General features: G+C 44.3%; 2 protein-coding genes across 2 annotated transcripts in view; one reads left to right on the top strand and one right to left on the bottom strand.

Moving 5' to 3' along the window:
• Positions 1-927: 927 nt before the first annotated feature.
• The window catches only part of T265_05344 (hypothetical protein), a gene marked incomplete at both ends in the record, with an annotated part of 68,364 nt that continues 46,726 nt past the window's right edge, over positions 928-22,565 (bottom strand). Inside the window, one exon of the mRNA XM_009170335.1 lies at positions 928-1,722. Within this exon, the coding sequence (XP_009168599.1) occupies positions 1,123-1,722 (600 nt within the window). The remainder of the gene's footprint in view (positions 1,723-22,565) is intronic.
• On the top strand, positions 3,825-22,476 carry T265_05343 (hypothetical protein; the record flags this gene model as incomplete). Its single annotated transcript, XM_009170334.1, has 6 exons — positions 3,825-4,226; positions 12,151-12,439; positions 15,017-15,777; positions 18,066-18,566; positions 19,593-20,197; positions 22,035-22,476. The coding sequence occupies 6 exons, from the start codon at positions 3,825-3,827 to the stop codon at positions 22,474-22,476; spliced, it is 3,000 nt and encodes a 999-aa protein (XP_009168598.1).

Below are 22,565 nucleotides of genomic sequence, written 5' to 3'. Positions count from 1 at the left end.
CAACACTGCTGTCATCGGTCTTATGACAAAGCAGTAAGCATGAAGTGCAGTCGACAGCCAAACTATAAAGCGTGCACCTGGATTTGTTACGACATATCGCCTGTTACTGATCGTTTCGAAGTCATGCAGTACGAACGACCATCGAGAACAGCAAACCAGCTGCCCAGTATTTCGTTAATGAAGACTAGGAAAAACTTCGGCGAAGTATACGGGGAATGCCAATAGTTATCTGTTATTGGTCTTAGGGTCTATATAATAAGCTGAGCAATTGGATTGCAATTGACTGCCCAGCTCAGCGAACAAGCTAATCATCATCTTCTCTACCCGAGCTATCAACATCTTTCTCTATAGAAAACGTGGCTCGCTTTTCGTGCTGGACTAAACTAGGCATCCCCTCGCTCGGACAGGCACTTTATACGACTGGTAACAGCAACACAGTGTTCGTTCGAATGACTGAGTTCCATTCTAAAGCTTCATCACCAAATCACTCGATCAAGTCCTATACGGCTGTTAGTTTCAAACTAGCGTCTACCGTCATGAAGGTTACCCTATAATACCCGAAACCTACTGAGACCTTCAAACTCTAATAAACGCCGATCAGACCAAGGTCAAAAGACGACCTTCAAAATATGGCGCAAGGCCGTTGTACTTGCGGGCAGTCGCTTGTTTGCAATAAACCTGTTATGTTCCTTGTCGGCCACTCTTTCTTCGACACCAAGGCATTGGAGTGGGGGTAGCAGTCGGATATAACATTTAATGATAGCCTCCATTCCTAATATCAGCTGCTTTGAGAATCACGCTAAGGAGGCACAGATTTCGCATGCTGCGTAGATCCTGTAGGTGGGGCCGATTTTACTCCCCAGGATTTCTGCGTCAAAAACACCCAGGTGAATCCGCAAATCACGAACCCTTTCTTCGAAGTTTTAGCTCGAAAGGAAGGATTTTATTCACTTGTTGAAAGTTCCTGTTGGGCAAATGATCTACTCAAAAAGCATATGATATACACATCAGGTCACCGATAAAAACGAATATAGTCTCAATCGATATGCAAGTATACGTACAGGAATATGTGTTCACCAGTAGGACAAATGTAAGGAAAATTGACTTATTGAGCCACTGCCTTCAGTTAGTTGCCGCTGTTTTTGCATCCACAGGAATTTGGTACTGACTTGGCAAAGAAGCCAAGAGCTTTTTGGCAGTGGCCTCATCCACTTCAGCCATCTCATCATCTTCAACCATGTCCACTTGTTCGTTTAGTTCCATCAAGTTCGCGGTAGACCGGAGTTTTCCCGAAAGGTAATCGATCATATTGGGATGTGGTAAATGCCCGCTTGAATGTGTTTTAACAACCCAGTTGTCAACGTAGGGCTTGTCACCTCTCGGATCGTGACTGCCGTCTGTGTCTGGTCTGTGTAACCAAAACGGTCGGTACCGGGATAACTTTGGTTCGGCTCGGTTGAGGTTGTACTCTTCCGTTAGCCATTGGACAATGGACTTGGGGAAGTGTTGTTCAAGCGTCGGTTGCAGCTGTGACTTGCTGTTCACAATACAGACCTTATTCGCTGTCTGGATAGGTAGGAATGGTTTAATGGCCTGCCACGCTACCTTGAACATTGGACCGGGCCGGATGCAGATGGCCAATCCCAGGCGCTCTGGATAGTGGTTGGACAACACTTGTGCACACTCGTAGCCGAGACGAGGGGAACAATTGATAGCACTCATTCCTTTGAAAAGACAGGTGACAAAAGTGGGAGAGAAAGGTGAGAGTTTTGCAAATGTAGTGTAGGTTACGTTTAAAAGTCGGTGCTGTTAAGATGAAACCAACGGACAAGGTTTATGCAATAGAAAGAAATAGAGCACAAGGTTGATGGAAACTCGGGGACTGCGCCAACCTGATGAGCCCCAAGAAGGGCGAAACCGATCGTGGGCTGTCGGGGAATTTTCAGCAACCATATGAGTAGTGCATTACAAAAAGAAAGAAGGGTATTTTACAGGCGTTTCTACATCAGCCACCGCCCTATTCATTAGGGTCAGTCACTTCCACAGGGAAGTTCAACGCAGTTAACAATGTTCTTGTTAATTGATCAGACTATGCATTTTAGGTGTCGTTTTTCCCCCACATGATAAAGGATCACCAAGTTGTAAACAGAGAATCGAACAAACAATCACAGTCTGCATCCACTGGTTTTTTCGTTCTTGCGATCGGAAAAGATAGGGAGAGCTAACAACAGTGCATAACACGTTTGTCGGGGCACTTCTTACGGTATAGAAACAGGGTCAGATTCACCCGCGTACGGATGCTCACGTGACCACTCGATCATGCACTCTTCCAGTTAAGTCGGGCGATGCTGCATCTGAACGTTATATTCGATCTACAGGTTTCGGACAATCCTAGGCTACAAACCGAAGGACAGCTAATCATATACCTTAGAGATGAGAAACTCCCAGCCAGTCAGAGTGCATCTGTGGTCATTTTCGACCACACACATGTTCTGCTATGCATGGAATTGCGGAGCATGCAATCTTATCGCCTTGCTATGCTTGCAGTGTTCTGATTCTTTTGGTTACGCGCAGGATATTATAGCTCTTTCGATAAATGTGACCCTCACTTTACCTGTTATGAAAATGAGGTCACACGCACACTGACGACACTACTTCATAATTATCAAATATTACAAACGATAGAGAACTCCTATCAATCAGGTCTCGGACATTTTGAGTTATTTTTATGAAGCTCGTGAGCGGAAGCATTTAAGCCAGAAATGTTGCCGGCCATTTCACTCATTTTCACGTAAGAAGAAATTCAGAAGTACGTGTAGCTGATGGAGAACTTAATCGGATAGCACCAGCCTGGTAATTGATCCCACTGAGGACGAAAAATTTGTACAGCATTGACAGACTTCACTTACAGGGACCTAGAAATGTTGCCGGCCATTTCACTCATTTTCACTTAAGAAGAAATTCAGAAGTGCGTGTAGATGATGGAGAAGAACGTTAAATGCGCTAATTCACAAACCAAGAACTTTATCGGAAAGCACCAGCCTGGTAATTGCTCCCACTGAGGACGACAGACTTCACTTACAGGCCAAAATCTCAAGGGACCTAGCGAAATCCCTTCATGCTTTCTACAAACTACGTTTATATTATTTGAATTTCAAACTTCACCATCATCAGTCTCGTGCGGTACTTAAGACTTTTTCAAATTAGGCGTCAATGTGTGTTGCAGTGAGAACTGACTACTGATAATTATCTCTTTCGCACATTCTTACATTCTGTGGACCGAAAAGGACAAGAATGTCCAAATATAAATTATTCTAATGTTTGTGGGATGAAATTTTGTGTAGGTGTCATGGACATTGTTGAATGAAAACTTTCGACCCTGCTTGAATGGTTTCGAATATATCTATAGTGTTCGTGGTAAAAAAAATGATCATATGATCACCCAAGTGGTAACCGATCCATATCTGTCAACGATCCGTGTGTATTAATCTCCATCGTCAGTATGCACAACAAGTCAGTTCGCATTCATCCACTCACGTGAAGCCGGTAGTTCAGCGATCATCCCACATCCATATGGTACCCTATATCGCATGTCCTGCCGCATGCCACGTGACCGAAGCCGGCTGGCGCTACAGCATGTTCGCCAACCTTGTTTACGTCTGCCCAAGCAGCGGTCGTCATGATTCAGCCGACCAGCTGATGGCACGAACACCAGGGCGGGCAGACGCACACACATGGAAGCACGCTGGCCGCACACGCACACCGAATGAATACCATAAAAGTGCAGCTGTGTCCGAACTGAAGCGAATTCAATCGGATCGTCGATGCTTTCAACCAAGTTTTCTCTGGTTGTTGTATACTACTTTCTGAGCGTGTTCCATCCAGGCTCAACCTTATGGAGTACATCGAAGGGGGCCAGTTCATTGCCAAAAGAATGTCATCGACTAAAAACCAGCATAAACTTTGGAGACGGTATGCTGATGTTAGGAGGGAACAACGGAACAGAGCAAGATAATGGTTTTGAATTACGAGTGCGTCGAGCTTCAGACGGTGTGATGGTGAGTGGATGGTACGAGTCGGGACGTGAGTATGCAGTCACGCTGATCAATCGTTATCCATCGGTCGGGTTTCGGGATGCCGTTATCTGGTTGGATTTTGACGACGGCGATAAATTTATGAAGCCAATGAATGGAAACGGAGAAAAACGAAGGGCGAAGCGTTCGCTGGTGAGTCCTTAAGATTAAAATTTCAGAAAAACAGAGTGTTTTCTATAGTCTCCAATCATTCAAACGAGAATTGGTACTTTTGTTGCGATCTAATCTTATTTCATTATTCGACATGTACACATGTGCAAATGATCTAACGATAAAAGTTTCCGGGTCACTAGGAACCGATTCAGAGCCCATCGAATCCATTGCTCCGCAACTGTCTTATTTGAGCTGAGGGATGAAGGCTTCATCGTCAATACGAAATTAGATTTCTCCCAATCTAGTCTCCCCAATTGCCGGTGCCATCCAGCATCCAATTCCTCACATCACTCTAACAAAATAAAACAAGATACAACTTCACATTTTCGGTTCGTACATTGTTTACCGATTGCGATCCTCGGCATTTTTATATAAACAGGTCTTGTTCGCTACACCGCACCTCACATAAACACCTCGCTAAATTGGTTCATCTCTCGTACATCGATTGTGATCCGTTTAAATTTCCACCGAACCTCAACCGCCAGGATGTGTAGAGTTCCTTTTTGTTTTTTTCCAAACTTTGGCGTAGTTGTGCCACAACCTTTTTCCGTTTATTGTATATTGTGTTTTTGCCTCTTTATTCACAAGCATTCATCTCTACCCACACATCCAGAATGCATTCTTAGTTTGATTACCATTGACATTTGAAAGCCCTTATCAATCGATCATAGGTCAGTGATGCTTGATCGATTATTGCCTGGTGTACGGGCGCTGGGCTGCGAATCGCACACTGGGAAACTGTCCGCCCAAACCGGTTTTTAGAGTGGTCGATTCGTGCGGATCAGACCACCGGGAACAAATATGCACGTAAATCGTAGTACCATACGTACTGGAGGTTAAAAATCGACCACTTATTGCGACAATCTGATGATGCTAATTTCATTGTCGTTCTTTGCTAGACGTTACACTTTGGTTGAGTTCGACTGGTACACTGATTCATATCTGTTGGGAAAGTTAGTCTGTAAGAGACTGGCTGAATGGATCAAAAGCAAGTCAACTTAGGTGATTAGAAAAGTGTGTCACTGTGAGTTGCAACGATGAATTCAATCGGGGAGGGGAACCGCTTCAGTACGAAAGTCCTTAAGTTGAAATATCCGGCTAAAGGTAAATTCTTCCATCTGACTGCTCACAAGTTTCAGTCAAACCAAACACTAGACATTTCAACTGAATTGATCATCACAGAGGTATCAGTAACAGCAGTCAGAGTGATAGAAAATTCAAGGACGGCGAGAAAGATATGATGGAAATTTCAGGTTTTGTCAACTGACCTCCAGGACGGCTTACTCTTTGGTTATCAGTCAGGGGGTCGCGGCTTCAAATCTCTCCGTCAAAACTGCTGACGATTAATCCGAACAAGAATTAAACAGCTATTCAGTGTTTCGCGGATTTCAAGTAGCTCAAAATATGAGATTATTCACAAACTGAGTGTACATTTCACTTTACAAGTCACCATTCGAGCAGACAGTCAATATGTAGCCACGTGGTGTGAATAGCTTTACCGAAGGGTGGCTTCTATTCCTTAGTTCTGGGTTCAGATCCACGCAAAAGCAAATAAGTGGCCAGAAAAAGTCTCCCCAATGCTTTGGATCTACTACTGTGGAAGCAATAGTACTGTTTTGTTAGATAAAAAGCGTGTAATGACCATCTTCCAGTGGCAAATCCATGGGAGCGGAGCACATCCTGTAGCGTGCTGATTTTCACGTTCAGTTTAAAGAGTCTTAAACAGCGTATAGCAACATGCGGAATCAGAGATAGTCATAAAATCACAGAACAGTTGCGGAGCAGCTGCCAGAAGCGCCTGTGTATCAACAATCACGAAAAACGACCCACAGAAGAATGTCAGTGACAAAGACTCAAGTTAATCCGAGAGAGAAGCCTTATACTACTTAACTTCAAAGGGAAGACATTAGGAGAACCAGCTCAGAACGTAACGGGACGACATAACTGTCAATGGAATAACCGTTTTTCGTTGAGACAGATTTCATTGGTTGTTCCTCACTCGGCCTTGACAGAGGAGTTGTATTCTTAGCATCACTTTTGACCGCTTGTACGCGACATTGATCAATGGAGCAGCTGGCTCATTGACTGTTTTCGTTTAACCAAGCGCACCAGGCGATCAAGCGGCTATCCAGACCGGGGTTCATGGCAATAAGAAGGCATTAAGAGACTGAGGTCCACAACAATTTTATTCTTCGACGCTGAACAGGAACGGTGAGACTCCAGAGAGGTATCATTTCGCGCACCAATTTCACAGGCTGATGTGATGCTGATAGAGCGATAATCACGCAAACTGTCACTGTTGAGTCAAGTCCGCTTAACCTGTTTATCGAATGAGCTTTTAACGGACAGACGAATAGAAACATGGATAAACAAACATGGTCGCCCCAAGGATTCGCAGAAGGGAACTTTCCAGAAGCACAGTTTTTGAGCCACTGTGTTTCCTGTCTTTCACAATCCCCGCTCGAAGAGAAGAAACCCAACAAAGGAAAATGAGAAAATTTCTGGTTCCAGTCATGTGCTGTCCGGTTGGAAATACTGCAATGAATATTCCCAGTGTGGTTGACCACACATGATCTTAGCTCAGAGAGCCAAAGCAAGATGGGCTATCCAGTAGAGCGCGAATTTACTGACCGGAGGGTCCGTGGTTCGAACCCCACATCTGCCTCTCGACTTCCCCTGTCTAGGCTTGGGCGACTTGGCAGTATCCCAGCCCTCGTGCTTCCTTCGGGTGGCATGGCAGCTAGGCACCGAAAAGGTTCTACAGCTGAACGATTATCTTATTATTTTTTATCTTTAGTATAGTTGACTTGATTTTATCAGTTTATGTCATCAGCGCAGCTGACAGGCCGATCGGCCACGTTTTTATTGATCCTGGCCTTGCTTTGGCTAATAATTTCACTTTGGGCAGACTCATTGCGCAAAAGTCCACAAATGAAATACTGATTGAAGGGAAGTCATTTGGAAGATGAAATGAGAGACAGCACGGTAAGTTCATCTTTGTTGGTACCGTGGGGAGATCAGGGAGCTTCCAATGAAGGTTTTGTCCTGCAAAGGAAATCAGTCTACGCTGAAAAGCCGGGGAGGGTTGTGTAGCTGTTTCATCATCAGCATCGGGGAATATCTACCTCCAGGAGGATACACGACCTCGGGGCTCTTCAGCATAGATTGGCTTCACTTTCAGGATGAAATCTCTATTGAAGCCAATATTTGTCAAGTTTCCGATAGTCACGATATAACTAAACGTCTTCGTGATAACTTGTTCTGTCTTATTTAAGCGTAGGTGGAAGAAAAACACAAGTTCCTAATGGTCGGACGAGCGAGCTCAGTGGATGAATAAACTTCACCCGATGAGTGAAATTCTTATTTGAGAAGTCGTTGCTCGAAGAGCCAGTTAACACGTGTGACCGCATGATATGGATCTGTGATTGAAGGATGAGCGGTGCTGTATCCAGTCTAAGTCCGAGTTAATCACAGCACTGACCAGCCACTCGTGGTCGAACGGTTAAGGGTTCAAACTACTGGCCGGGAGGTCGCGGGTTCGAGACTCTCCGGATGAAACAGCTGTACAATACTTCTCGACATTTCGGAATAGAAAACGAGCGCTGACTGCCATCGTAAAGGTTAAACTGCGTTGCACAAATCTGCGTGAGTTGTGGATGCATAAATCTCATGAATTTCTGAAGCACTGTTCTCAGACGTAACGAATAATCTTATCCTGCTCTTATGAAATCTGCTGGCGGACGTTCGTCCGATGACGATTACCTTATTCCAAGTATGCTGCACAGTTCATATCGTCGCCCGTCTAAAAGGGACCCCTGTCTTCCACACTGGAGAGTCGTTTTAGAATCCCTCAAAATTGTCTCCAGTTTTTTTTTTGGAAGTTCAGAAGTGGTTTCTAGGTCTGGAGACAGGCACTCAGCTGTGTTGCCTTGTCGGTACATAGCTGCCACGATATTTGAAGAAGATGCGAGGGTGAACTACTACCAGCTTGCTCGGTCCTAGATAGCGCAACCAAAAGATAAAGGTTAGCTTAAACCACCAGCTCAAGTCTTGACCCCCGAACTATCTCAAGTTCATCACAAGCTGTAACATAGTAAAGGATGCCTCTCAGAACGAGAGTTTTATCCCGTTTTTTATGCGGGTTTATTTGTGTCATAACCATTGAGATCGCCCTCAAATAAAAAGACAAATCTACGTCTGTTATAGTAATACAGCACACGCATAAGCACTGCTTTTGGGGTAACACATTTACGACTAGTCGGCTTGTTGGACAAATAGTTATTGGTTATTTCTGAAAACGTGAGTGTTTCTCTTCGCTGTTAGATCATCCTTCACTCGAGCTTCTCTGTATAAAGTGACTGCTGATGACTGTTGAACGCGGAGGCAATCTATGCCCAGTGAGCGCCGTAGATATTATAATTTGGCCTTTTTTCTCCTATAATTTTTAAAGACTCCAGACTTTCTAAGACTTCCAAGGTGAATGCAGTCGTCATGTGAACTGATGCCATGAAATCTGTAAGAAGAATTTGTCTATTTGAACTTCTAAGCTTCCGGGACCAGGGAGGGTTGGCAGAGTTTACTGAACAAAGAAGCATATTTGACTAGACAGTACGAGAGGTCATGGAGATAAGGAGTGAATTTTCCCCCGTTTGACCACCATCTGAAGGGGCCAAATTTTATCATATGTGCAACCCAGGAACCAATGGTGCACTCCTTTGATCGATCAATAATTTGTTTCATTGATCCGATTGTTCGATCAGTCCACTGACCTTAACTGGACTATCTGTCATGATGATAAACAACAGCTAGTAGCTTGCATGAGCCACACCCTGTTGACGTGCGACAAGTTGTGAAAGTTCTCTCTGGACAAAATGTAGACGGTGTAGAAATGGAAAATGTAATGTTGGACAGACAGGTGTTTAATCGATTTCCTTTTCTTTAGAATGTTTCCGTTTTTTACGGGGAACTACATGGGGAACAACCTGGTTTGATAGTAAAAACTACCCCTATAGATCGGTTTGTTTAACCTCACAGCAACGTAGATCTCCCCAGGCTTTTTTGTTCACAACCAAGTATGGAAGACTATGGTGCATAGAGCTTATCCGCACCTGTAGCTGATATTCGCTTGCATGCGCACGGTATGCTATTTTGGGGCGTACATTTTCCCAAGGTTAATTTCTTGCGCTTCTACATGGAAAACTTGTTACGAAATTAGCCTTATGACCGAAGCAACTGCTTCCAGACGTAAATTCACAAAAAACGGGAAGACTTATCAGTCGGCTCTTGAGGTGTATGGGTGGATACTACTTTTTCCGTCATAATGCGTCACCAGTTACAAGAGTTGTGGAACATATGAGCTGAATAACGAATGATCGGAACGGCAAACACGCTGCAGAGCTTAAAACTCACTGAGTGCAAGCTACACTATGGGCGCTGTTCATCATCCGGTGGCTCACGATTTGAGGACCGCGACCAGCATGCGAGAGGCGTTCATCGGGTGAGTACTGGCTTCAAGACTTACGTGGACACGATCTTTGATTGGACCGAACGATGGGTGATGAATAGTCGGGTGCAGAGGCCACTTTGGTCCGCTAATAAAGACAGTTGTCTAAGGTGAATGAGAACACCTCACGTACACACACTCTCAAATGCTGATCTATTGGAGATCCCGAAAATTCGCTGTGGTTACCACATGCTACGGGTAGTAGTCTGTGACCATAACTGTTTTTCTGATTGAGGCTATTGTCTTTTCCCCCCTTCCTAACTCAATACCTATCAACATTTAAATATCACAATTGCCAATAGCCCTACCTTCTACAGAGGGCTTGAGTAGATCTTTTAACTGACGCTAAAAAACTGGATATCTGTAAAAACGCTTGAAAAGTTACAGAAACGGCCACTGAGTAACAGTTTACTATTCATCTGTGAAACAAGTGATTCTAAGTCCGGCGGACAAACCAGCTGAGATTTGGTCTTCAGGAAGTGAGTTTGGACGGTGTTCGAATGGTAACATATGTAGACCATGAAAGGGGCGTTAACGATACCAAATGAATTTCAAATGTCCCAATATTTGAACTGTAAAAATTTCCAATAATACACTCCTCGTATGTTGACAGTTCTGCTCTCGGTCAGCTGAAATGGCTGAGAGAAAATCTGACAGAATCTGCACTTCTCCACTATATTCGTTTTCAATTTTCGATGAGTGACCACTGCAACTGTTGACCATAATGTCACACATACTAGCGTGAGGGCTAGATACACATTTTCTCCTCTGGAGTAACTTTTCGAATGAGGCTCGATCGGACAAGATCGCTTTTAGCTACTTTTTTTGATTGTACTCCCCTTCCACGATAAGGTCATTCACGGGTCTATCCCCTGAGATAGTCTGCCGTGGATGAAGTTCTCAAGAGTACAATCTCATATAATCCATCTGTCACTTATTTAGCATCTGTTATACCCAAACAAAGGATTTCTCTGTTCTAACATGAGCAAATTTTAACTGATCAGAAACCGTTGTTGAAATGGTAATTTGTTATGGGGGAATCCTTTTTGACTGGGGTCCATACACTTCAAATGCTTGATTGCGATGGTTGAAATGTGCTTTCTCCAACGCAAGCAGTTTCTACGCACAGGTTCCGACGATTGAACAGCCACAACGAACTACCCAGATGGTGCCTGTAAAGTCGTCGTGTGCCAAGTATTATGCGGCCTTAAATTCACATATTTCCCATAAAAATTAAACCACAAAAGTCAAAACCAAGTCAAAATCTAATTCTTGTTCTTGCGGAAACAGTCACCGAGTCACAAAAATCGTATGGTTCTATAAGAAGACCGACGGCGTTATAGACTTGAGGTATGCAATTGATTATTGCCAAATTTAAACTGGACACAATGGTATTGATCGTGGCAGATCTTAATGGGATGCTTCTGTTAGAATGGTGGGTCCATCTTGTCACACATTTGGATCTGCCGATGGGATTCGCAGTTCCGGTTACTCAGCTAGTCACGGTGAAATGACGGATCAATTAAGTTTCCCAACTGAGTAACCGGGGATTTCACCGTGATGATCAACTGCATAAACTCCGTAGTCTTGTTGTATACATGTAAGTCATCCGAGACTGAGACTCGCTAGTGGTCGAGTCAAAAGCAAAATAGTAATGTTGATCGTCTGAATGACGAACCTACTGCAGAGAATTCGGAATAATGTTATTCTGTAAGATATGGACGAGTTCTAGGTCGTAAGTAGCTCTGTTTCCTTAAACAACCAACAACAAGCGCATAATTCGATCGGGAATCTGTGTTTGTTTTTATGGCGGATTCAATATGGCGCACGCTGGATACACCCTTAGGTCAGTGGGAACACCTCTCTTATCGAAACAGCAATCAACGAAGGCAGGCAATCTCACCTGGGAATCGTGAAGGTCAGAGTTGCTGGTGCTCCTCCATTTTTCTGACAGGAACTGAAAGGCTGAGCTTTACTGAGTACCTTTTTTGGCGAGTGGTGATAAGCCAACCTTCTAACTATCTCAACTATCCAGAAAGAATAGACCTACCGGAATATCCCTGTGGTTGTCTTTCAACTAGAGGTGTTCTTTTACATCGTGTATTCTAGCTCACGAACTGGCACTAATAACCCAATTGTTCAGTTGTGTCTACCATGCACTGCTGTGAAGGGTTCAAAGCACGGTCAAAGTTGGGCTCCAGCGAATTCACCTGGCTTCTTGTTCATTACCCAGGATAATCGTATCAGAATAGGAAGAGGACACATTGAGGAACTTTGCTATTTAGTTGTAACTGACGCCTTGATATCTATTTATTGTGAACTTTGTGATCCTGTTCTTCCACACGAAACCAAACCACAGGCTGTCAGTTTATGTCAATCTCTCCCGTTTGTTTTCACCAGGATACACAGCAGACTAACTCCTGCATTCGTGATCCAAGTCGCCTTGGAACGTGGATACACAAACCAGGCAGTGATTCATCCACGCAGCCCCGTGCTGGTTGTCACGGTTTGACAGCGGAACGACACAATAGTGCACGTTCTCTGGTCACGAAGTTGGTGCTGAACTGGCGGGCACCGGATGACTACCAGTCCCCGCCTAGATGCAAGCGTACTCTTCCACTCGGGTGTGTCTTGATGCAAGCGGCTGTTCAGGCTCGTGGTGGACATGAGAGTGTCTACGCCGTGTCAGGTAGGCAGTGTGCTATCTCCATTGCATTTGTGGAAAAAAGGAAGTATGCCAAGCTCGACTCCGGTTTTGGGACAAAAGTTTATAAAGTTTCTGTGACGGCACAAATCTGGTGCGGTAGATGACGATCATAGAAAAACGAACGACCTGATAGGAAGCACGTTTGGGAGTTTATTAGAAGGTATGATCCGTTCTACGGGACATAATCGAGCGAAGGTTAAAACCACTGGCCTTCAAATGGAGTGTTACTGCTCCCTTGAAGGGATCAAAGTTCCACCGGGAGCTTCTGGAAACCGTAAAGCATCAAGCCACGTCAAACGAAAAAGTTTTAGGTGTTTAGTGTAACAAAACAGGATTTACTGACTAAAAGTTTTCCATCTGTTTGACTGCTCGAGGTTGTACGGGCACTCATATGTCTTTACCAAACGATTGAACCAATAGGACAGCTTAGATGCGCACGGCAGATTAATACACTCGTGACAAGGCGAGGCTTAATCAGGACGTCAACATTCCCTTTTGTTAAATTGCCTCTGCTTAACTTTGCAGATGTATCCTTATACGCCCAAACTGGAGGGGTCCAAAGAGCTCATGATTCAGGTTCATAGCTCTTGACTAAAAGTCCCTAATACACGCTCGATGACCCGGTGGGACCTTTCCGAGCTCAAGTGATCTAGGAGAAGCTCTTGCTTAGCGACTACGCACCGGAAAGTTTCCACAACTGGGCAGTTTCCAAGGTAGACCGGGAGAAAGCTACCTTTCGGCCATACAAACCAAAAGAAGACAGCGTGTACGCGGTGAATTCCAGGTCAACTTCCGCAAAACCTTCGGATTTGTTACCATTTGAGGTCAAATCACGGTCCGAAAAGTCTCCTTTAGGGGTACCAGGTGAATTTGTGTGGCAAAAAAAAGAACAGAACGAGACATTCGGATACATCCTATAGGCAGTCCACCGGGTTCTATTTGGAGCCTATCAGGTATACAACAGGACCGATGACTTTGGCTAGCAAGAAGAGCTACGGTCTGGAGCAGAAAGTGACGTACAGCAGTAAGATGAATTGCTTCGTGCTTAACTAGAAAAAGTCGCTTAGCCATATCAGACTGCTGCATACGCCTTTCAGAAGACCAACCTGTCATCACCGTCATCAACCAGAGCACGAAATGAATGCATATTAACAGTGTTTCACCCTCTATAACCATAATCCATTTGCAAGTTTTAGTGAGAAAAACCAAACGGGGAATGGGTGGTATGGCGTTTCTAGACACTCATTCAGACAGTCTGGAGATAAAATGACACTAAATTGCAGGCATATATTACAGCCTCTTGGGTCAAACAGAAGGGGGGTTATGCGGATCTCATTTTAAAGGAAACAATCGTACCCAAACGTTTTGCTATTGCTTTTGTCTCCTGCTATCAGGTTGAAGGATGACCACTTGTAGTGTAATCAGTAACGCTGCAAAGATATAGCTTCTAAACAAAGGAATATGACCACAAAAATCTTTAGGTGATACTACGTTGGCCGTGTCATACAATAAGTAACAATAATAATGAGGCATCAGTTCAGAAACAGACTTTAGCTGCTACGTATTGGTCAATTTTCGGCTATCCGATTGCTCTGTACGATGGTATACATCCTGGACCACTATACGGTGACAATGTCACAGACACTGAGACCCTTAAGATAGTCCGTTGATCTGTTCGTCGAGCTTGGCAAGTAACTTGTAAAAATTTTGTCACCATTTGAGGAGACATCATTAGTGCATAGTTGAGTGCGTACTTCCCCCTACCCGCATGCGTTCATGTGACATCGGGAGAGTGTCTATTACCTCCAAACATGGTTGCCAAACAGTGAGGTAGCGTTCTCGTAGGATGGTGACTCTCAGTTAGTTAGGTTGAGAGATAACAGGTACTCTTCCAGTGCCATATGATTGCACACAGGTAAGAAGAAAGTACACACCCAACCGAGCACTGAGGATGTTTCCTTGTTTGGTGACGAAACATTTGCGAGCTAATTGCCAAGCTTCTCAGACAATCAATCTGTTGAAATATTGGTATATTTCAACAGATTACTAGTAAAATAGTCTTCATGATAGACATCCCCTCGAATTGCAGTCAATGACCTTCTTGAGTATATTGCTAGATTGGACTTTTAATTTGCTCAAAATCGAGAGGATAGACGTAAGAAACTACTCATAAAATTGCTGAAAACTCTTCGACACCAGATTCGCTCATCATCATAAGCGAGCGATTCAGCTAGGTTCCAGGTGAGTCACTAGTCAAAACCAACCTGATATGCAAATGAGTGCACTCGTCGAAATCAAGGGGATGTTCCATTGTTTTGCAAATCTACCTTAAAGCAGCGCAACAACCCGGAGAAATTCTCTGAAGTATGGCAAAGTGAGCATTTTAGAACCGTCACCGAAATTTGCCTACCCAATTTCCTCACTATCAAAAACTAACACAAAGTATCTCTAAGATTCCCCAGCTTTTCAGGTTGTTCATATTCAACTGTCACGTGACAAAACAACATGTGCAGTCTTCCACTCCAACGTTTTTATGTTCCTCCACTCCACTCTACCCAGGTGGACTTTCAAAAAGGTTGTGTCCAAGCTGGAAAAGACCTCCTAGCCCCGTACTACCTGCATACATTGGTATGCACAGTGAGAGGACCCACTTAAATGAGCCGAAAAGTATAACGCCTAACGACGGTGTGAAGCTTTCAGCGAAAGATACTATGCACATGGATACAATGCAACCTCCTGACTGTTGTGCCTGTGGTACTGCGACTTATAACCTGACATTTAAAGGACTATGGACCAGGAATACTCATCCGAGGGACTGGCCGGTTCATAACCCGGGGCTGCTTCACTGGACCAATTTGATTGGAGCTAGCCACATGCCTGGATATCGTATCTATCAGTTTGGGGAACCAGCAAGTGCAGGTGTATCGGCAGTCTGTGCCTACGGAGACACAACGGTACTGAAGCAATCGCTCGGAATCGCCGCATCAAGTACAGGGTCAGTGAGTAGTGTCCCCACAGGGACACAAAGGGGCGCACTGGGCATCGGTCCACTTCACAGTTTGATATCTACTCCAGGTATGTGGAGTGAAGAGACACTGGATGAATCGCGCTCAACCCTGCTCGCTGTCAATCGCACCCATCCTCTAATCTCCTTTCTGACTATGCTTGGACCGAGTCCAAATTGGTGTGCGGGTGTAGCAAGTCAGTCCGTATGCCAAGCGGATTGCACGTGGATAAAGCAACTCCAGATTGACTTATTTCCCTGGGATGCTGGTGTGAGATACGGTGACACTTACATACCAAAAAACGCCGATAGAAAGGTAAGACTGTAATGACCACAAAACTCCAAATGTGTAAGTAAGTAAGTATTCGAAGTTGTTTGTTGAACAAGCAACACTTGAGAAATAGAATGATTTGTTTAACAGGTAAAGCTGAACACAAACTGTAGAGAAATGTGTGCTGGATAGCTTAAATGACAGCTATTCGCAGGAGGACAATGACCGTAACCTCAGATTTAGACTACTCGTTTAACATATTTAGGGGATTCTTCACTAACATTCATGTCATCGGAGAGATCAGCACTCAAAACCTCGCAGTGTCCCAAGAATTTCGCTTACGCAAAATTTGGTCGTATGAAACATTTCAGTTCAAACCATACATAACACCTTGGTTTGGGCGTAATGCTCTTGTCGTGTAGTTCTTGCTAGATCAATTATACCACACATTATGTTCTAGATGCCCCTTCTCAAGTACTACCCTTCTATAAGTGGTTTGGTAGAGTACTTGACGCTCTCTCTCATGACCTACACATGCACTGGCCAATGTACGTTTTGTGGCGAACTTTGAAGGCACGATCGTGAGAATAATCTGAAAACCTCTTTGGTTCGGGCCACCCAGTAGTCACCCAGCAGTTATATGGTGAGAAAATGATAAAAATACAGCTTACCAAGTACAAAAACCTGTATTCTAAAATGAGGCTAGGTATGGATTACTGGACACTGGAATATACCGTCTGAGATTTGGCAATGTCCACATGTTCGAAAGTACATTTGGACTGATTTCTTTGCAATGAAACCGATTTGGACTCTGTGAGCATGTTCCAAACACACGAACTACAGCGGCACTTCAAACAGCATCAGAGTTCAACTTCGTGAGCTAGATGTGGTCTACTCATCTGTAAAACAGTAAGTTTGTTGGCTGATCTTAGAAGGGGTGACGACAGTCATTTTGTGGCGCTCCAAGGCCAGTCTGCCCCAACACCCGATCGATATGTTTCCATCTCTGTCTGCAATTAAAGGCTTGAATGCTTGGCTCTGCACGCAAGCAGAACAAATACGCAGCCTCAACTGAGAATATCTGAATACTTGTGCGAACACTGGAGTGAACCAGACAAATCCGATTGGCTCCGATGTCCATAAAAGGTCGTTTGCACGATCAAAACCAGCACAGCCTAACACCCAATACTTATCGGAAAGCAGACAGTTAGTTCAGAGCATCGAACATATTGGTTGAATCTGAGGGAACGGTTGCCACTGTTAGATTGGATCTTCGACTGTGTGGTTCATGGTTTCTCAAGATGACAACATGAAGCTTTGTGAAGAACTGTTGACAAAGGTTTGTGGACTTATCCTAGCTGCCATGTGTCCAACTTTCAGATAGCCAACCACATTTCACCTATCCGCACTTATCCTAGCTGCCATGTGTCCAACTTTCGGATAACCAACCACATTTCGCCTATCTGTGGGTGGTAGTTCTTAGATAAATGACTCCAGATAGACCTGGCCGATAAAATGTATTAAACTAGCAGTAAGTGTTACTCTATATGAACAAAAGTTTTCACTGTTAGCTTATTAAATAAGCTTGGTTGATATCTGGCCATTGGTCTTCACGAAACCTTTGTGAATGTAGGCAGACCTGCCCCAGAAGTTTATGGGGGAAATAGTCACATCGGAAAAAAAGAGAGGCAAAGGAGGCATCATGCAGAGGCACTAGTGTGAATAGAGGCCGTCTTTCTATTCACTGAGCTGGGCGTTCTGACTGTAAACGTTTCAGTGTCGATGGGGGGAACGACTCTGCAGTTTTGTGTCTTAGTTTGGAGATTCGGCTTACACATTATCGATGCATGGTTAGACGTCTCAGCCGACAGAGCTGCCAACATACTTCTCCGCTAGAAACGCTGCTCCTTGACACCTGCGCGAAGAAAATGGACAAAGCCACAACAGATGCGAGAAAGTGACACAATTGGAGTGAATGAAAAGCATTAAGCCATGTCTTTTGATGCCATCCTTGCTCACTGGGGGCAATCAAGAGGAGCGGAAGCCTGCGATCATTCGAATAAAACACGCCAAGGTGTCTTGAAATGAGAAAGAGGTGCTGGAAAGTGGACTGAAAATACAAGTTCACTGCAAAACAGTGAAGTAACGGACATTTCCACTTTTGTTTCATGTAAGTCTAGCTAGCCTCCCCTCATTTCAATGCGCGCTTAACTACGCAACCATTCAAACTAACTATTGGGCATTGTTTGCTTCAGTTTTCTAATTTGGTTTCTCCCGATAAAACGTACTTTACACCTCGATAAAAGGATTTTTCCTCCTCGTACCCAATGCAGGACATCCCAGATCCCATCAGATACATCACTTTTGACTGGATGCCCAACCACCCATTCACACCCAATCTGCCGGTTGCACGGGTAACTTTGGAACGAGTACTTCCAAAAGAATCTTGGCAATGTACATCTGAGCCAGGCGTAGGGGTTGAACTGTTTCGGTCAGATGGAACCACAGAAACTGTTGGTGGGAAGGTTGCGGAAGGAGAGAGAGACCATACGATAGCACAGTCGGTCATTGGTGATCCGGTTGGTGGAGTACTGAAGAAATCACGATCAAAGTCGGGTGGCCACGGCGCTGGTGGTGGTGGTCTAACTGGAGATAACCCACTCTCTGACCCAAGTCTGGCTCAGATGGCCACGTTTCTGTGCATCACTGATCAGTGGTCTCCCTGGGGCCAATGCTCAGTGACCTGTGGCGTTGGGCGCCGCGAACGTCGGCGCCTTATGATAAGCAACAAGAAGAACGAACTTTGTCAGCACGTACCTCTGGTGGAAGAGGAAGTAAGTGGTGAAGCATGGGAGTGACGGACATTGCCGGAAACGCTGTTTTCAATTTTAAGCCTTAAATGTTTTGTTACGGTATGCCTCACTAGTGAAGGCCTGACGCACTACCTGTTTTCGTCATCCTAGTTAATAGTCACTCAAGGCTAAGAGCGTTGCTTTCCGCGTAGGGTATTGGACTCACTAATTATATACAGTTCGTCAACGAACACAGCCATCGGTCATTGAAGGACTGGCGTTTTATCCAGCCTAAATGAGATCACGTTCACGCACAACCATAAGTCAGAGAGTGTGAGGTGTGCGAAACACTGAGGTAGCAAGACGAAATGATGTGAGACGTACGTTTTCCAACTGAGTGATGACGTCAGATGCAGGTGATTGTACACAAAGGGCTACCGACAGAATCCATGAGATTTTAAGTATTATAGCACCATGGCATGAGTTTTTCTATGGAGTTCAGAGTTCACTGCGATCCGAACTTCATTAATGAATAAGCTGTATGTCTCATGATGTATCATTTTAACCAAAAAGATTTCCGTACAACACCAGCATCATCGTTATTTGGTTTTCCCTAAAAAATAGTGTACGAAACCAATCGATGGCCATAGGAGAGCTTTCAGAAGCCCTGTGAGTAATGTGTTTTGCCTAGAGTAAGTGAGTGCATGTCAGCAGAAAACCGGTTTAAAAAACCGTAGAAATTCACAGTACACAACTGTTAATGTGCCGCCTCTAAGGGATCAAATGCGGTTCATTGTTGGTGCCAAAAATCAGTGGAAAGAACTACAACCTAATCAAGCGTCAGAGACGTTTTACCGATTCCATTCAAACAACTACGAGTTACGAGTGAAGCTCCCAATTTTCTAATCAAGAACATCTGATGTCGGCCAAACTAGCTGACTTGCATCAAGAAGGCTCACAGCCTACTCGCTTTTGAGGGAACAGATGCATAGTTAAATATGTACAGTCGCTATACCCATACACTGAGGTCTCTCCACCTTAATTTACGTGCTCTTATCTCGCTTTCAGCTTTGTGAAGGTAGAAAGCGCACATGCGATTTCAGTGCTCCGTGTAGTTTACTCCCATGGACCGAATGGACCCCGTGCAATGCGACCTGTGATAACCGCGACGGAGTGCAAACACGCCGACGTTACTTGGCTAGGCCGGAGGAACTAGACCGTTGCAGACATGTGTTTAGAACACAAGAGGAGCTGAACGGGAACACAGTGGTAGAAAAACGCGAATGTGGCCCAACCGAGAACGAATGTGACCCGGTCACAATTTGTGGTGAGGGACGCAAAGATGGTATACCTTGTGGAAAGAAAATGTGGCAGTATTATTATAGTGCCGTGGAACATGACTGTCTGCCGTTTGAGTACCTAGGTTGTAAAGGAGGCCGGAATCGATTCCGAACGAAAGAGGCGTGTAGATCAATGTGTCTGAAAGTGGTGGAGAGTCTGCCTGGTTGGAGGCGTGAGCGCATGGCATTGTTACAATATCAGACATCGCAAATCTCATCCGAAGCGACAGATGAAAGCCGAAGAAAATCCATGAAGGCAGCGGTACACTGTACTCAACCAATGGATCCTGGACAGAAATGCAGTGATGGCGCTGACAAACTGATCGGCGCATGGTAGGTGCCAGCTCTTTGAAACCTATAACACTGCCCACAATGACAAAAATTCCTCCGCCTGATAGAACAGTTTTTTGGATGTTTTGACGTAAATTAAGGTTTTAGCAGTCACCTTATCTAGAATGCAAGGCAACTCGGAAAGCGCTCGCTTCAGGCAAATGTTGCTGAATCACAAAGTACCTAAAACACTGTTCCAGAACTCATCTAAAAAAGAAACTCTCCAACAACGGAAAAGGATGGATTGCTTTATTTCTTCCTACCCTGCAGGCTAACCAACTTGTAGCGAGTTGGGCAGAGGCAAGTGTTTTTAGTATACTGCCAAAATGGATTGCTTCCTGTTTGTAGACAGCATAAAAATCACTCACTAAAAACATTGCACTATTTACAAGCATCAAAACTTGGATGTCTTCAAATTCAGCCCAACTCCAGACATTATTCACCCCGAAAATTCAGTTGAAGGACACTCAAAACGAGGTTGCATTCGAATTCCATTGTGCCACTCCTTAAAATAAGTAATCGAATGAAGTATATTTCTTGTCGACACAGCCTCCCTCCTTCAGGTATGAAATATTTCCTCACTGTGACTGATGCCATGACATTCAGAGTCTGACTTCAATAAATTAACCTCCGTCCTTTCATCAAGTGGCAAAAATTTTAACCCCTCAGACCAGGTCATGATCGATCCGAGCGAAGGACATCACCTGATCACGTCACTGAAGCGTATACTTAATAGACTCTAACACAAGTAGTTAGGAGCTTGAGATAAGGGTTTTGTTCTCTCAGAATCAGTTGTTTATATCTTCCCGGTGACCATACGGCAAGCGACCCGACCCTGACCCATTAATCCGGCTAGCTATTACTCGACGTGTTAGAAACATACAACTACCGGATTTCTGCTAAACACAAGCTAACGACAGGCAATTTTCCGAGAGAGTCACATAAGCGATAACGACTGAGTAAGACCTTATTTCAAGGAAAGATACCTCAACACTGAATAACTCAGCGGTGAGGTAGCTCCTGTACTGCACATTCGATCGATGGATGAGACAAACCAGAGATGTGTCTGATTCGCACGTCGGCCCAACTGCAGTGCAACACTGAATAACTCAGCGGTGAGGTAGCCCCTGTACTGCACATTCGATCGATGATTGAGATAAACCAGAGATACGTCTGGTTCGCACGTCGGCCCAACTGTGGATGAGTGTTTCACCCTAATGTGATACTCAACTAAAAAATTATTTAAGTTCGGGAATAAGCACAGCCGATAAGAGTGAAATTAGCGGTAGGTCAACAGCTTGTAATCAATCTGTTATGTCATCCTGTGTTTTAATTTTTAGAAGCATTTTAGGTGAAGATTCCCGTCCAAAAGAGGGTTTGCCTTTAGTAGGATGGCCCTTGATAGAAACATAGCTCAAACTTGTCCTTATGTACACTAAATTAGTTACTATAACAATAACTTAGCAAACTAAGTAGCTATTTTCAGTTCTTTTACCCGTTCACATGGCGGAACGATGAGGGCTCAAACTTGTCCTGATGTACACTAAATTATTTACTATAACAATAAATTAGCAAACGAAGTAGCTATTTTAGTTCTTTTACCCGTTCACATGGCGGGACGATGACACTGCTTGGATCTGTTTGCCTCGCCAGGTGTACACCCGAACTGAAAAAAGAATAGTAAAGTTCCGATTGTTGACCCATGATGATCGCTGATTGTCTTGTTGGATGAAATACCTTAGGAGCGACAGAGGATGTAACCTGATGAGACCTTGTGGGTTTTGAATTTTTCCGCCTTAAAAATACATGTTCTTCGGGTTACTCTGTTACTCTGCTTCAGGTATTATTCCCCAAGAACTCGTCGGTGTTTCGAGTTTCTTTATCTCGGATGCGGTGGTAATCAGAACCGTTATGCTGACTACACATCATGCATATCTGACTGTATGCCTGAGGAATGGCAAAAGTCGCTTCAAATGGCCAAAGCTCTAGCAGCCACAGAAAAGCAATCAAAACACAAAGAGGAATTCTACCCGTCCGTTGACTCCACGAATCCAGGCACCGAGTCAACTACCATGCTCGATAAGGCCATGGTAGAAAGCCTTCGTGGACCGAAACAAGACTGTCAACTAACGGCTTGGGGTGGCTGGAGTCCGTGCTCGGTTAGTCGCTCTCATCAGACGGGAAAACAACAACGATGGAGACACATACTGAGATCACCTAGACATGGCGGGAGTACCTGTGGCAGACTTTTTGAAGAACGTGCATGCACTGGGACTTTTTAACGTTATAAACTAGATGTTTTTTCTATAATATTTCAAGGGACCAAAATTCACGCTCTCTTGCATTCACTTGCCAGTTCGTATTTCAAATT

The sequence above is a fragment of the Opisthorchis viverrini genome (assembly GCF_000715545.1).
Source record: "Opisthorchis viverrini unplaced genomic scaffold opera_v5_100, whole genome shotgun sequence".
NCBI classification, from domain to species: Eukaryota; Metazoa; Platyhelminthes; class Trematoda; order Opisthorchiida; family Opisthorchiidae; genus Opisthorchis; species Opisthorchis viverrini.
Note: the sequence above shows the minus strand (reverse complement) of the source record. Positions and strands in the feature narration are given on the sequence as shown.